This window comes from Erpetoichthys calabaricus, chromosome 11, assembly GCF_900747795.2.
Source record: "Erpetoichthys calabaricus chromosome 11, fErpCal1.3, whole genome shotgun sequence".
Taxonomy (NCBI): Eukaryota; Metazoa; Chordata; class Cladistia; order Polypteriformes; family Polypteridae; genus Erpetoichthys; species Erpetoichthys calabaricus.
In genome coordinates this window covers 147,629,876-147,647,083 of record NC_041404.2, presented here as the reverse complement: position 1 = coordinate 147,647,083, position 17,208 = coordinate 147,629,876, and the positions used below count along the sequence as shown (strand labels likewise).

Here is a 17,208-nt window from a genome sequence, read left to right as displayed (position 1 = left end):
CTGATCTCATTTAATTAGCTGGCATTTTTTTTCTCTTATTCTACATTCAGAAAAGCACAGCGGCATTAACTTTACATTTATAAAGACATTTAGAAATATTTCTACTTTTGCTATAGATTTAATTGCTTAACTCTCTTTTGTTGATTTCATTATATTTTGCCTTTTCTCTGTGCAGTTTTGCCCTTCGTTGTATCTTATTAATGACAATTAAAAACGAGGAGAGCAGACACCCAGGAAAGCAACACGGAATAATCAAAGACTGCAACTACTTTAGCGTCAGCCCCACTAATTAGAAAATAATGGATTAATTAAACAATTAGAACACCTAGAAAAGCAGAATGAAAAGCAAGATGAAAATATTGTTAAAAAGAAAAAAATACATTACTGTAGTCCCATATAACTGCTTGGTACATTTTAATATATATATATATTTTTTTACCAAACTTAGTTTCTAATTTCTATATTGTTCTTAAAACACAGAACTTGGGAAATAACACATCACTTAATTAGCCCAGGAGTCCAATTAAAAACAGAAGCTAGTTGGAATAAAAACCTGCAGCCACAGTGTGCCACCAGGACCGAGGTTAGTAAACACTGATGTGGAACCTTATTGGAAATCACTCATCCATCCATCTTCCAACCTGCTGAATCCGCACACAGGGTCATGGGGGTCTGCCGGAGCCAATCCCAGCCGACACAGGGCGCAAGGCAGGAGCCAATCCTGGGCAGGGCGTCAACCCACCGCAGGACACACCCACACACCAAGCACACACTAGGGACAATTTAGGATCGCCAGTGCACCTAACCTGCATGTCTTTGGACTGTGGGAGGAAACCCATGCAGACACGGGGAGAACATGCAAACTCCACGCGGGGAGGACCCGGGAAGCGAACCCAGGTCCCCTTACTGCGAGGCAGCAGTGCTACCCACTGTGCCACTGTGCCACCTGTTACAAATCAGATTTAAATTAATGTCAATCTTCAATACAACTGAGCAGTAATCGTTAATCTGAGCTTCCATAGTTTACTTCATTTCTGGGTCAAACAAAACGTTGATCCAAAAGGCACCTGAAGGACTCTCAGACCATGAGAAGGAAAATTCTCTGGTCTCATGAGACAAAGATTGAACTCTTTGGTGTGAATGCCAGGCGTCACGTTTGGAGAAAACCTGGCACCATCCCTACAGTGAAGCATGGTGGTGGCAGCACCATGCTGTGGGGATGTTTTTCAGCGGCAGGGACTGGGATACTAGTCAGGATAAAGGGAAAGATGACTGCAGCAAAGTACAGAGACATCCTGGATGAAAACCTGCTCCAGAGCGCTCTTGACCTCAGACTGGGGCGACGGTTCATCTTTCAGCAGGACAACGACCCTAAGCATACAGCCAAGATATCAAAGGAGTGGCTTCAGGACAACTCTGTGAATGTCCTTGAGTGGCCCAGCCAGAGCCCAGACCTGAATCCGATTGAACATCTCTGGAGAGATCTTAAAATGGCTGTGCACCGACGCTTCCCATCCAATCTGATGGAGCCTGAGAGGTGCTGCAAAGAGGAATGGGCGACACTGGCCAAGGATAGGTGTGCCAAGCTTGTGGCATCATATTCAACAAGACTTGAGGCTGTAATTGCTGCCAAAGGTGCATCGACAAAGTATTGAGCAAAGGCTGTGAATACTTATGGACATGGGATTTCTCAGTTTTTTTATTTTTAATAAATTTGCAAAAACCTCAAGTAAACTTTTTTCACATTGTCATTATGGGGTGTTGTGTGTAGAATTCTGAGGAAAAAAATGAATTTAATCCATTTTGGAATAAGGCTGTGACATAACAAAATGTGGAAAAAGTGATGTGCTGGGAATACTTTCCAGGTGCACTGTATGCCATGTTTGTTCTCTTCTTGCAGCAACAGCGTAATTCCCATAAAGAATACCGAAACAATTTGTTTTAGTCATCTTTTTCTGTGGATGGTCAAACGAGACTGCAGACTGTAAAATCAATTGGCCTTTAGCTTATATAGCACCTTTCACATTAACTCTTTCAGGGCTAATTATTGGTTCAAAGGCTGAATATTTTTTCCAGAAAACTTAGTTTTCTGAAAAGCACACAAAGCAATGGTTTCACACATAAATCAACATTTATTTATGACAAATGTCATTGTATTTTATGCTCCATACTTATTATACAGCATAGTCCTGCAAGGTATGGTAACAATCCTAGCAGCCAATGGCGTGCAATGCCACATTATACCGCTTGCAGTATGTGTTACACTGGTGCTGCTGCTTTGGGCATCTTTTGCTTCATACTGTGACCACTGTGGCAGCTGGCAGCGGCCGTCTTCGATTAGCTGTCTTCATGCAGCCACTGGCGGCCATCTTTGCACAGCCTGTATCAGCCAAGCAGCCAGTGGTGACAGTGGTCACAGTATGCAGCAAACAGATGACACCACCACAGTTAATGACCAGAGTGGAAACTGAGCTTGGGAACCAGCAGCTGTGACCCAATCACTGAACCGCCAAGCTACCCACACAGAAGGCTCAGCATAAAAGGAACATTGGTGGAGACAGTGAACATCAACACAAAGATCGCCATTAAATCATCCTATCCCCCTACGGTTCTTACCTTACATGATGTGGCCAAGAGAGAACCGTCTCTTTTCCATGCAAGGCACTGAATTTGATCATCATGATCGTCAAGATCTAAGAAGAAAGAAAAGGAAAGGAAAATCTTAATTTTGGTTAATTTCATTAGTGAGAATCAGGCGACACTCCCTTGCTCCCATATTGACACGGCGGATGTGCTGGCAGTTTATACAATTTGTTCAGGGTTACGTGGGAAGGCAGTGGTGGGGACAGAACTGGGAGACTTGAGCGTCTCTTGAGCCCCCTTCCAGAGTGAACGACATCTCCAACTCTAGCACTAGCAGGTATCTGACCACTAGAGGGCCATATTGTCTAAACAGTGTGATGTCATAGAGAATCCCAGCAAATACACAGAATAGCAAACTGGGCCACCCAGACCCCATTCACCCCCCACCCCCGACACTAAAGTCATGTCTACTGTTATTTAATTAACATGCAGCTCGCCAAAAAGATTGTGTTTTATGCAACTTGTAATTAAGATCGATCCAGACAGCCACTTTCTCAATCGGCTTTTTTTTATTATTATTATTTCTGTTACAGGGGAACAGGAAGCCGGAGCCCATTCCTGGCAGCATCAGGTGGCAAGGCAGGAACCAGCCCTGACTAGAATGCCAGTCCACTACAGATGATTGAAACACCAGATCTGAATAACAACAATTATGGCTGTTCAAGTAGCGTTTAGGAATAAATGGCTTTGCATGCCTAAATGGTTTAGGAATGTCTGCTCATCCTGTAATGCTATTATATTACCAAGCTGAGTGAAAGGGAAACACTAACAAAATTCCAAATGAGAAATTACAGCCAACACAAGTATAATTTTCTCTACAATGGTGTTCATTTATAGACTACGATGGAGTAACAATAAGAAAGACGAAGAAGTGACGCGGACTCGGCGATCAGTGCTGCCGCGGCCGCTTCACCACTACAGGCTAAGCAAGAGTGCCATCTAGTGGCAGGCAATTGCATCTTCAATCAAGACCTACAGTACAGTATTGCAGTATTAAAGGAGTACTAGGGTATTGTGCCGAGTTGGCCATTATGAATGTAATAGGAAGTCAAGGTAAATGACACCTTTTATTGGCTAACTAAAAAGATTATAATATGCAAGCTTTTGGAGACAACTTAGGCCCCTTCGTCTTCATCTTGCCTGAAGAGGGGGCCTGAGTTGAATCGAATGCTTGCATATTGTAATCTTTTTAGTTAGCCAATTAAAAAGTGTCATTTTGCAGGGCTTCTTAGGCCAGGCTTTTATACTTCACGCGACGTGACGCACGCGACGTGACGCACGCTCCAGGGGACTCTACGGCTATGCAAGCGTTTACTGTTCATACTTGCGCGCGTACTTTACGTAAATCTGGAAGACTCCACCAGGTGGCAGTGCGACATATCATCACGGCAGGGCCAGATTAAGACCCTTAGATGCCCTAAGCACTAAGTAATTTTGGTGCCCCCTTACACTAGTAATTCAAAATATTAAAACAATGAAAAAATAGAAAATAAAAATTTTATCGTAAATTCAAAATTAAACAAAACATACTTAGAGTAAGAAGGAAAATAATATTTATTTTTGTATGCTTCATTTTATTTTTATCTTAATAATTTTCTCCTACTTTTTTTCCTTGCAAACTCTTTGATTAGATCTTCATAATCAATCTTATGTAACACATCTGCTTCTATACATAATAGAGATAAGGCAATCCAGCCTGCCTTGATGCATAGTTGTTCTGAGGGGATTTTTAATATATTTCAACCGAGAAAATGAGCGCTCAGCTGAGCAGTTTGTGACCATTAATGTTAAAAATATACGAAAGGCAAGGTCTACATTAGGAAAAGCACACTCAATATTGTCTTCTAAAATTATTGTATAAAGTTCTGCATGACTGAATCTTGTTTTTACATTTTCTGTTGCACTGAACTTATGGAGCACACATAAATAGTTTGATAGTTTTCGTTTTTGTGCTCCACTTAACCGAACCAGTTTCATCTTAGTTTTTGGGATCTGTTAAATACAGAAATAAAAAGAATATGTTATTTGACATGGGCGGCACGGTGGCGCAGTGGGTAGTGCTGCTGCCTCACAGTTGGGAGACCTGGGGACCTGGGCTCGCTTCCCGGGTCCTCCCTGCGTGGAGTTTGCATGTTCTCCCCGTGTCTGCGTGGGTTTCCTCCGGGCGCTCCGGTTTCCTCCCACAGTCCAAAGACATGCAGGTTAGGTGGATTGGCGATTCTAAATTGGCCCTAGTGTGTGCTTGGTGTGTGGGTGTGTTTGTGTGTGTCTTGCGGTGGGTTGGCACCCTGCCCGGGATTAGTTCCTGCCTTGTGCCCTGTGTTGGCTGGGATTGGCTCCAGCAGACCCCGTGACCCTGTGTTCAGATTCAGTGGGTTGGAAAATGGATGGATGGATTGATATTATTTGACTGTGACGGCATAGAGAGGTATTATTCATTTTTCATTAAATTTTGAAAATGGCTATAAATTCTTTAGTCCACTTACTAATCACTTACTAATCATATTGTAAGTATTCCTTAATAGACCTTCCTTAATCCACTATGATTACAAGCACCACGAATACATCTGTATGTTGGCATTTTGCTTCACCATATCGAACCATACATCAAACATCGCAGCGCGCACATCGATCCCGGAGGATCCTCAAAGTGGCTTACTTGTCACATTCCGACTTTTATCACACTGCGCTCGCCAACTTTTTGCTGGGACTGCAACACACGCACGCACTGCGTTAATTTCTGACGACATGATCAGAGGACGCGTGAAATGAACGCTGGGAACGCATGGCAGCTGTGATGCGTGCGTTTACACGTTCTGTGCGTGAAGTATGAATGAGTCCTTACAGAATTAAAGGGCAAGTTCGGTATTGTCCAAGTTATTCATTTTTAAATAGTGGGGGGGGGTAGTCAGATCAGGGGAGGGAGATTTTGATCTTCAACATCCTGGTGCCAGTCAGTAGTGGACTGGGTCTCAAAACCATCCCGAGCATCCTTCAACGAGTGAGGTGACAAGGTCGACCCACTCGGCCCGTTAGTCATTGTCATTTTCTTAAAATTTGTGATTAGTACGCGGTATGAGCCTATGACATGAACTTTATCTAAACTTAATCTGTACATTGTTGTTCAGACACAACTTAAAATTTGCCGACATGCTTAGACATAAAATTTATTGAAAATTAAAAATTTAGTAACAGGCTTACACGTTATTTGTCCATCCATCCATCCATTTTCCAACCCGCTGAATCCGAACACAGGGTCACGGGGGTCTGCAGGAGCCAATCCCAGCCAACACAGGGCACAAGGCAGGAACCAATCCTGGGCAGGGTGCCAACCCACCGCAGCACGTTATTTGTGTACATGTCAAATGTCATGTCCAAGTGCCAGTACCCTAGTAGGCTCGTAGCTGCTCATTTACAATGGAATAAATTACAACCGAGGTTATAATGAAAACCTCACACGATTGAAATGTTCCATTAACTTAACGATAAACTAGAAAGGTTCCGTCCTAATATGAAAAATTCCTATCCTGTGCTTTATAACTTTATTTCATCATACTAATAATCGTAGCTTTAAACCACTAATTATCGCTCACGCCAACGACCAGAGAACAATAAAATGCATGATACATAATCTAAATTAATTATCAGTACCGAAGAATTTAAACTCTAGATATGAGATAAAATAAATTGCAATAATGTATATGCTAACCGAAATGTTGCGGTATCAAAACAGAAATCGGCAAAAGGCAGTTTTGACCAAATTTTTCACTGCAACGTTGTGTACTGACAGCTAAAACAACTTGATGACGTCATACGGTATATTATATAGGACTATATAAATCGCCGTACCGGACAGATAATGTTTAGTTGTTTAGAAAATTAATTTTAATGTCAAACAGTAACCAGTACATAAAAGTTATTTCATGAAACAGCCGGCCCATGACCAGACCAGAGTCCGCGGCCCACCGGGCATTGCCCAAATGCCCTAATGGCCAGTCCATCCCTGGTGCCAGTAGAGGCCTTAATCAGCCCTTTAATTCAGCGCTTTACAAAACAAGAGATTATTCCAGGGCAGAAATCATGACAGAACACAGAAGTAAAGCATAACTCTTATTTCTGATGAAATGTATTTGTCAAAGCGATAAAAGAAATACGTTTATAGCGCAATATACATAGAGAATGTTCAAACAATTATATCTGAACAGTTGGATTATGAGAAAAGTGTAGAGGGGTCACTTTTAGCTGTTGTGTGCTTTAAAAGTGACTCGGCTTTGAGTAGAAGATTGATTTTGAAAAGTGTAAGCCACTGGCAAGCCCTCCAGCACCAAGCCCACAATGCAAGACTTGCGATGTGCTGATCAAGGCATTTCTGCTGGGCTCTAAGTGTCTGGTGGAGGATTTACTGTCATCAAGTTGTTAAGCTGTTTCAGTGAAATTATTTCAAGAATTAAGTTGGATTGGCAGATGTGAGGAGGGGTCGTCCAGAGGTAGCTGAAGCTCAGGTATGCATTTAGTGTTTAAATCTTATAATGTCAAGAGCAGTTTCAGCTTACAAAAAGAAGGATGCAGATGCATTGATAATGAACTTGGGGTTGGGCAACACTGGCATTCTTGACATTTTTTAATTTTTGAAATGGACTTTCATCCACTGCATGTCACTTCACATGAGCACAACTGTTCAGAACGTGTCAATTGTGTAAAAGTGGGTCATCTCCTTTGGCGGTGTAAATGCTGGACTGGCACCCCGATTGGGATAGAGACAGATGCCTTACCCAGCCGGGAGGCTATAATGGATGGACTACATAAGTGGAGGTGCAATCCGGCCGAGATTGGGTGTAGGCACCAATCCTTGTCCGAACAATCATACAGGGTGAGCTAAAATGAAGTACCCCATCTCTCAAAGTCATTGCATGAGGTAGAGGCAGCCGAGTGAGTTGGGATGGGGGGTCTTTTGATTGGTGATCCCTTGTAGTTTTCAGTCACCAACATGCCTTGGTCCAGTGCACACCGTGCTTTTGCTGTCAAAGTGTTCTTCAAAAACAACAAATCCATCATCACTATGCAACGTGCCTTCCGAACGCACTTCAGCATTCCTCCTAACGGTGACGTCCCAAATCAGAAAACAAATCTTCACTGGGTGGCTAAATTTAGATAGACGGGTACAACATTGAACAGAAAATCTCCAAGCCATCCTTGGACTGTATGAACATCCAAGCTGTAAGGTCATCAATTTTGCAGTCTCCTAGATGTTCTTCATGCGTCTGCCTTAGGCATTTCTAACACGTCTTTGAGGAGGATTTTGCATGAAGACCTTAATTTCCATTAATTCAAAATGATGGCAGTGCAGGAACTCACTGGGAGAGCTGTAGAGTTGTGCACCAACATTCTGCAAACCATTCATCGAGATGCCATCATCATGTGCAGCAACGAGGCACGTGTCCATTTGAATGGTTGCATAATTTAAGCAAAACCTTCGCTATTGGGCTGAAACCAACCCTCGTGAAGTTCATCAAAGACCCCACACAGTGAGTGGGTTACTGTTTGGTGCGCCGTTGTAGAATTTGCCATTGTAGGCCATTACTTTTTTGCGGAGGTTGGAGCAACGGTCACCATCACTTTAGAACGTTACATTGAAATGCTAGAGAACTTTTTGCGGCTCCAATTGGAAGAAATGCATGAGGTGGATGCCTGGTGTCAACAGGATGGAGTGACAGCTTATACGGCCTGCGCGGAGATCCATGCAAGTTTTGTGGGAGAGGTTTGCGGAGAAGCTGATCTCCCTGTGCGGCGATGTCAGGTGGCCTTCACATTCATCTCGCATCATCTCGCTCCGTGTGATTTCTTCTTGTGGGGCTCTCTCAAGTCGAAGGTACAGACACACCGACCTCAAAACCTTAAAGCCCTCGAGGACGCTATTCGCCACAAAATCGCCACTCTTCCCCTTGAAATGGCTGAACGAGTCATGCAAGCGTTCAGAAACCATCTCGATGGCCACCACCTTGAAGACATCATTTTTAAAATACAGTTAAAGACAATATATTTTGTAAACCCTTTCTGGTGTCGTAATGAAATTTATTTTATCCTGTAGCGTTTTGTAGAATAAATATTTGAAATGTGCTACTTCTTTTTGGCTCACCCTGAATAATGGATGCCCAGGGGGAGACTGGTTATCAGGGACAGTGTATCCCCCAGTGTGAAAGGTGGCAGTGCTGCTCTGCAGCGGTCCCTGTTTGGACTCCCGCAGGGATTCATGGGACATCTTCCAGACAATATTCATAAGCTACTGTATTATGAAGGCTAATGGTATGTTAGGTTATATAGTGCCATGACGCATAGACTACAAGTCAAAGAAGGTTATGCTTAAGCTTTATAATGCAGTGGTGACACCTCACTTGTGCACATTGTTGGTCTCCAGGCTACAAAAAAAAGCCTGTAAAAGTCCGGAGAAGTGCAACTGGCCGATTCCAGGACTGCACGGGATGAGTTATAAGGAAAGACTGAAGGCATTGAACCAAGAGGAAACATGACTGTAGTGTTTCAAATTATTAAGGGAATATATACAGTGGATCGAGACGGTGACTTTAAAATGAGAACAACACGTGGAACTTGAATTAAGTACAAACGTTAATAAGTTTTTCTTCACACAGAAAGCCACAGACTCATGGAATGAGTGACCAAGTAGCGTGGCAGACAGCAGGACTTTAAGGACCATCAAAACTCGACTTGATGTTATCTTGGAGGAATTAAGTGGATAGGATTGGGTGAGCTTTGTTGGGGTGAATGGCTTGTTCTTGTCAAAATGTCTCTGATGTTCTAATGAAATTCAGAAGGGCAACTCTGTCGGGATCCCTGGGTGCCACCAGAAGGCGCTGCCGGGACAAGTTCTCCTTACTATGGCTACTATTCCTACTACATGACCCAGAAGCAGTTCTGCCGTTCTATGTCATGACATTGGAAGTATTCCCAGATCTAACATAAAAAGGAGCCATCTTGCCTTATTTAGGGCAGTTAAGAGTCAGGAGGACACTGGAGGAAACTCACCAGAAAAGTGGAAGGAAAGACATTGACGTGATTATACTTTGTGATTGTCTGTTTAGTGAAGGCACTGTGCAAATCAATAGCCTTTACTTGATTGAACCTGTGACTGTGCTGGGTTTAACTGTGTTGGGGGTTTGGGGCTCAGTAGCACCCCCTTGTGGTCACAGTGGACACTATTGAAAATCATCCGAGAACCTTCATGAAATCTGCAAAAGAAAATTCCATAAAAGAAATCATACACTATATGGCCAAACGTTTGTGGACACTTGACCATCACATCTAAGGTGTTGAGCATCTCATTCCAAAATCATGGGCATTACTATGCACGAAAATCAAATCAGCCTCCACTCTTCTGGCTTCGCTCTCCACGTCATTTTGGAGTGTGTCTGTGGGAATTTGTGTGGCACTTGTAAGATCAGATACTGATGCTGGACAAGAAGACGTGGCTCACAATTGACGTTCAGTCAATGCCTGCAGCATTGAGGTCAGGGCTCTGTGCAGGCCACTCAAGATCCTCCATGTGTTTATGTACTGTACATGGCTTTGTTACACAGCCTTCCCCAAACTGTGGCCACAAACTTGGAAGCCCACAATTGTCTAAGCATTAACAAGACCCTACACTGGAACCTCCACCACACTTTACAGTACTGAAGGCACTATGCAGTCTGGAAGACAGCGTTCTCTTGGCATCCACCAAACCCAGACTCGTCAATCTGACTACTAGATAGTGAAGCGGGATTCATCACCCCCAGAGAACACGTTTCTACTGCTCCAGAGTCCAATGACAGTGTTCTTTAGACCACTCCAGCTGACACATGGCATTAGAACAATCTAGACGAGAACAGGCCATTCAGGCCAACAAAGCTCGCCAGTCCTATCCACTTATTTCTCTCTATTATAAAAAAAAAATCTTGCGACAAGACTTTTTTCCTGGTGACGAGACGTGATCCTTGGAGGAGAGATCTTTTGAAGAGAGACACTCGCACGTCCCGCGAGATGGACAAGTCACGTCATACTTACAACCTTTGGAAGCAAGTCCCGTGATACACATGCACAGCAGGTTAGAGATAATGGAAGTAGGAAAAGTCTCACAAAAATGAGAGTAGAGTTCGCATTAGCGCAAACAAACGGAAAATATTACTCGGTGAAATAACGGAACAGCGAAAAGAGATCACATAGTGTTTGAGGATGTCTGGGGGACAAGAGAGACAAGGCAGTGAGACAACAGGACAGCTGCTGTACAGGCTTTTAAATGTTCGAAGCGCCACACGAAATGCAGAGCACGCAGCTTGGCAGCAGCAGCAGACCAGCAGCTGATCGAGCAAAGAGGAGGTAAAAAAAAAACAACTGTTATTTGTCTCCCATTGTATCACTGTTTAAGAGGGAGTTTGGAGGAGCAGCAGCGTCTCCTTGGGGTACGTTAAGCCCACCTCTTCAGAACGGCGTGTAGCGCTGGCGGGGTGGATGGGAAGGGGTTGCCGAGCGAAGTACAGATCATGCATACGCAGCAATCCAGCAGCTGATCGAGCAAAGAGGAGGTAAAACAAAAATGTATTTGTTTCTGATTATATCACCATTTAAGGGGGGTTTAGGAGGAGCGGCCGCGTCTCCTTGGGTTGCGTTCAGCCCCCCTCTTCACAACGGTGCGTAGCACTGGCGGGTGGGGTGGGAAGGGGTTGGCGAGCGAAGTGCAGATCACGCATACACAGCAATCCAGCAACTGATCGAGCAAAGAGGAGGTAAAACAAAAATGTATTTGTTTCCGATTATATCACCGTTTAAGGGGGGTTTCGGAGGAGCAGCCGCGTCTCCTTGGGGTGCGTTCAGCCCCCCTCTTCACAATGACGTGTAGTGCTGGCTTGGTTCGGAGGGGTTGGCAAGTGAAACGAGCAGGGGGCAAAGCCTCCTAGTCTTCTTAAAAAAAACATCAAGTCGAGTTTTGAGAGTCCCTAAAGTCGTATTGTCTACCACGCTACTTGGTCGCTTATTCCAAGTGTTCTTTGTGTAAAGAAAAACTTCCCAATGTCTGTGAGAAATTGGCCCTTCACAAGTTTCCAACTGTGTCCCCGTGTTCTTGATGAATTCAAATTGCACATAGAGACCTTAGGCTGGGCCATTCATCATGTAAAGCACTTTGAGCGACATTGTTTGTATGAAAATGTGCTATATAAATAAATGTTGTTGTTGTTGTTGAAATCCATTTTGTGAAGCTCCCTGCACACAGTTTTTGTGCTGATGCTGTTTAGAACTCCATTGTGAGCGATGCCACAGAAGAGAAGCGATTTTTATGCGCTATGCACTTCAGCACTCAGCAGCCATGCTCTTCCACTTTGTTGCTGAGGTGTTGTTGCTCCTTGATGCTTCCACTTTGCCATAATGGCACTTACATGTAAATGGGGGCAGATCTGGCAGTGCAGAAATTTCACATACTGACTCATAGCACAGGTGGCATCCTAGGACAGTGCCACGATTAAAGTCACTGAGCTCTTCAGTACATCTCTTAATGGCTATGTGTTTGACTTTATGCACCCATTAGCAACTGAAACGCCTGAACTCATTAATTTGGAGGGGTGTCCACATACTTTTGGCCCTATAGTGTAGGTCAGGGGTCACCAAGTCCGGTCCTGGAGGACCACCGTGGCTGTAGCTTTTCATTCTAACCCCTTTTTTTTTTTTAAATGAGTGCCCTGTTTGTGCTGCTATTTAACTTCTTGTGAATTCATTTTAATTAAATTGCTTTAGGGCGGCACGGTGGCGCAGTGGTAGCGCTGCTGCCTCGCAGTTAGGAGACCCGGGTTCACTTCCCGGGTCCTCCCTGCGTGGAGTTTGCATGTTCTCCCCGTGTCTGCATGGGTTTCCTCCCACAATCCAAACGCATGCAGGTTAGGTGGATTGGCGATCCTAAATTGGCCCTAGTGTGTGCTTGGTGTGTGTGTGTGTGCCCTGCGGTGGGCTGGCTCCCTGCCTGGGATTGGTTCCTGCCTTGCGCCCTGTGTTGGCTGGGATTGGCTCCAGCTGACCCCCATGACCCTGTGTTCGGATTCAGCAGGTTGGACAATGGATGGATGGATGGATGAATTGCTTTATTAAGATTTGTTCCCCTGAATTTCTTCATCATTCATCTGTATTGCTTCATTTCTTTCTTTAAATGGCATCCAAACAGAAATGAAACGTGAAGTGAGTGAGCAGACAGAAGACCAACTAAGTTAGGACCTCAAACTCCAACCAATTTCACTCCAACCAGCTGCTTAATGAGGTGTTGATTCTTGTCGTTCATTAAACCCGTTCTTTAATTTCATGGCTTGTTGCTGCTCTTGTGGTGCATTAGCAGATATTTCTGAAACTGTTGATTTTCTCTTTCTAAGAGCTCTGGTAAAAAGTTTTGGGGACCTGAGCAGATCTACATTCCTGAGACCTTCATCTTTCTTTATTTTCAGATATTGTATGATGGACGCCAGTTGTTTTGGCTCATTTTGTATCTCATTATTGTTTGGCTGCTAATTAAGGAAAAAGAAACAATGAAGGAGTCTGAGTCTTCAAGAGCAAGTCAATTAAAATTAATTCAAAAGACGTTAATTAGCAGCAAAAACAGGTCACTCATTAAGAAAAGGGTTAGAATGAAAACCTGCAGCCATGGTGGTCCTCCAGGATGACCCCTGGTGTAGGTGGCTAAATTAAAAAACAAAAACACATCTTTGTAACATCCTGCCTTATCCCAGGAAGTTGATTTCAAGTTCTCTTCTGTAACAAAGCAAAAAAATAAAGTACATAGTACCTGCAAGGAGGCGCGACTGAGCCACATCCCAGATGCTGGCAGACTTGTTGACAGCAGCAGCCAGAACCCCATCAGAAGACGGATGGAAAAGAAGAGTCTCGACTCGTCCCCCGCCAGGGCAAAAGGTCACTCCAGGAGAAGAAGGCAAGTGGTCACCTGCTTCAGACAGTCGCCACACTTTCACCTGGGGATGAAAAGAGGAGAATGTGAGAGACAAGGCGTTCCGGCAGGCTTGTGATGACAAGCACGGGCAGATTGTCAAGTGACTGTGACACATCGATAATGTTCTATGGCTAAGAGAAACATAATGGATCATGCTGCAGCCTTAACTAGGAGTTTGGGATAACTTAACACTGCTGTAATGGACTCTCAATGAAAAGAGCTAAGTAGGTGGACAACCGAGGTTTCAGTATTAGTTTAAAATCTGCATCAAACTTCTTATTCTTTAAACTGCCCAACATATTGTCATATTTGGAATGGAACTGATCTGACAGTCTAGAACAGGGATTCCCAACTTCTGTCCTGTGGCCCCCCTGTGGCTGCAATTTTTTGTTCCAACCAGATTCCTAATCAGTGACAACACCTGATAACACTCATCAAATTTAATTAGCTGGGATTTTATTTTCTCGTATTCCACATTCAGAAAAGCACCGCAGCATGATTTTTACATGTACCGTATAAGACATTTAGAAATATTTCTGTTTTTGCTATAGATTTAAATGCTTAACTCTGTTTTGTTGATTTCATTCTATTTTGCCCTTTCTCTCTGTGCAGTTTGCTCCCTTCATTGTGTCTTAATAATGACAATTAAAAACGAGTAGAGCAGACGCCCTGGCAAACAACACAGAATCATGAAAGGCTGCAACTACTTTAGTGTCAGCCCCACTAATCCATATTACTAACCGAGAATGGTAAACCGGAAGGCACAGACGCAGGTACACGGCGATGGACCCAGGAGACATAGTGCACAGGCACCTACAGCGCGCGTCTCATAAACCGCAAGTGTGATCCACTGTGAACGAAGGAGTTACAGCTCAAAAACGAAAGAGCTCAACTAACGTAAATAAGACATGAAGCAACAACGCGCCCATAGCTAACGACTAACGACACAGCCACACAGAAAAGAGGATTCTGCACTGCACCCCAGAGTCAAACGGAAGACACTACGGGGTCCGCAAAGGTCCACAAAGATAGTACAGAAGGCGCAGGCACCTACAACGTGCTTCTGAACTAAACGTCCACACTACACAGCATGGTCCGGGTAATAAGAACTCTCCGTATTAAACGTTCAGCATCCTCACACGTCCAAACCATATAGCATATGTGAATCACATTACAGTGATGCATTATTAACAGTACAACCACAGAAAACGCTCCGTATTAACAGTAAGTGCTATTATCCATATTACTAACGGTAGACTACGGATAACTGATGGAGTCACGGTCACGGCTCCAAAACGATCCAGCGTAACTAACGGAGCTACAAATACGAGCCCGCATGGATAAACAAAATACACGTAGGTGCCTACAATGCGCGTCTGAAACCGCGGAAGCAAAACTGTCTCGGCTCCAAAATCAAACAGCACGACAAAACGGAGCTACAAACACAAGCCCGCATGGACAAATACAATGAACATAGACGCCTACAACACGCATCTGAAACTGCGGAAGCAAAGCAGGCATGGGTTCAAAACGAAAGACCACAACTGACGGAGATACACGGCTCCAAAACGAAACATCTCAACTTACGGACATACAGAAGCGAGCCCGCCTGAATACAATTAATGAACGTAGGCGCCTACAACGCGCCTCTCAAACAGCAGAGTCAATAGATAAACGGCAAAGAAAGGAACGACAGACGGCCGCTAGACAATTCCGCCAATTAGCTGACAACGCATTCTGTAATGAGTCCACTATTAGTGAACATTCATTAGGATTAATGAATATACGTCCTTTGTTCGTCATCTACACCTTTACACTCCAATATATCTCATACATTGATCAATGTATTTCGGGTTAACCCAACACCGGGGGTAAGCGAGCAGGGGGCAGAGCCCCCTTGTTAGTAAATAATGGATTAATTAAACAATTAGAAGAGCTGGAAAAGTAGAATGACAATTAAGATGTAAATGGTAAAAAGAAATAAAAATATATTTTCCCATATAACTGCTTAGTACATTTAAACATTTTTTTAACCAAACTTTTCTAATTTCTATATTGTTCCCCAAACACAGAATCTGAGAAATAACAGTTCACTTAATTAGCCCAGGAGTCCAATTAAAAACAGAAGCTGGTTGGAACAAAAGACTGCACCCACAGAGGGTCCGGGTTTGGGAATCCCTGGTCTAGAACATTCCTAGACAAACTGCACCACAGACATACTGTACACTCACTGAGAAAATTATTAAGAACATCAATACAGCTGCCCATCCATGCAATTATCTAATCGGCCAATCGTGTGGCAGCAGCAGGATGCATAAAATCATGCAGGTACAGGTCAGGAGCTTCAGTTCATGTGCACTCCAGACAGCAGAATGGGGAACTGATGTGGTTTTAGTGATTTTGACCCTGACATTATTGCTGGTGCCAAGAGGATGGGCTGGTTTGAGTATCTCTTGGGATTTTCAGGCACAACATTTTCCACAGTTTTTTTCAGAATGGTGCAAAAAAAAAGAAATTTGGATGCGAGTGTCAGTAGGCTTTGAGCCCTCAGAACCAAGTTACCCGAACTATTCTATAACATTTTGGTAATTATTGACCCCTCTGATGCTGATCATAAAATAGGTCGTTACAATAGCAACTGATGAGAAGAATTCATCCTTAATTGCAGAATTATAGTATTTGAGGGTTCTTCTGGATTTGGCTCAACAACTAACCAGCATATCGTCATCTCATAACAGGCTTAAGTTTTGAGTTTGGTATTTTTCAGTCCAGTTTCATTTTAGCTCTACACCATCGTCAAGAAACTGTGACACACACACAGACAGACACACACCCGTCATCAAGATATCGATGTTTTCAGCATCAGGGGACCCTAAAAAGGCCGTGTGCTCTGTGGTTACCCTCTCAGGTCGGCGTTAGCATATCATAATCTCTTGGACCAACAGCGTGAGTTTTCCACATTCAACTTATACGACTGTCATTATAAAATACAAGCCTCGACTTATCTGGGAGAACTTAAATATGAGTATATACGGTATTTCTGTTTTGCTCTCACCAGAAGCCCACATCTCAGACAGAGGCACAGTGTGACATCATCAAGAGAGACATCTCAGCCACTATGAAAACTGCCAGTTGATTCATCCATCCATTCGCCCATCTTCTAAACCTGCTGTATCCTGATAAGGGTTGCGGGAAAGCTGGAGCCTATCCCATCAAGCACTGGGCACAAGGACCGAACAGGCCTCCAAGTCCATCACTGGGTGAACATACTCACACACTCAGGCCAAATTAGCATCACCAGACCACCTAACCTGCATGTCTTTGAACTGTGGGAGGAAACCAGAGCACCCAGAAGACACGGGGCTGGGGGGACATGCAAACTCCATTCAGGGAGGACCTGGGACGTCAACCCCGGCCTCCTTGTTGTCAAGCACTATCACTGTGCCACTCCTATTGATCGATTTACTCATTAAATTTAATGAAGAAAGCAAGGCTTAAATTTTGACTTACAGTTTCATCAGATGATGACGTTGCCAGGAGAAAGTCATCAAAAGGGGAGAAGTCAAAGTCTGTCACCAAGGCTAAAGAAG

The 17,208-nt window shown here is 43.7% G+C and overlaps 1 protein-coding gene across 1 annotated transcript in view; it reads right to left on the bottom strand.

Moving 5' to 3' along the window:
* The window catches only part of coro7 (coronin 7), a 389,354-nt gene that overhangs the window by 339,392 nt on the left and 32,754 nt on the right, over positions 1–17,208 (bottom strand). The window contains 3 exon segments of the mRNA XM_028814299.2: positions 2,617–2,693; positions 13,457–13,640; positions 17,129–17,199. Of these exon segments, the coding sequence (XP_028670132.2) occupies positions 2,617–2,693; positions 13,457–13,640; positions 17,129–17,199 (332 nt within the window).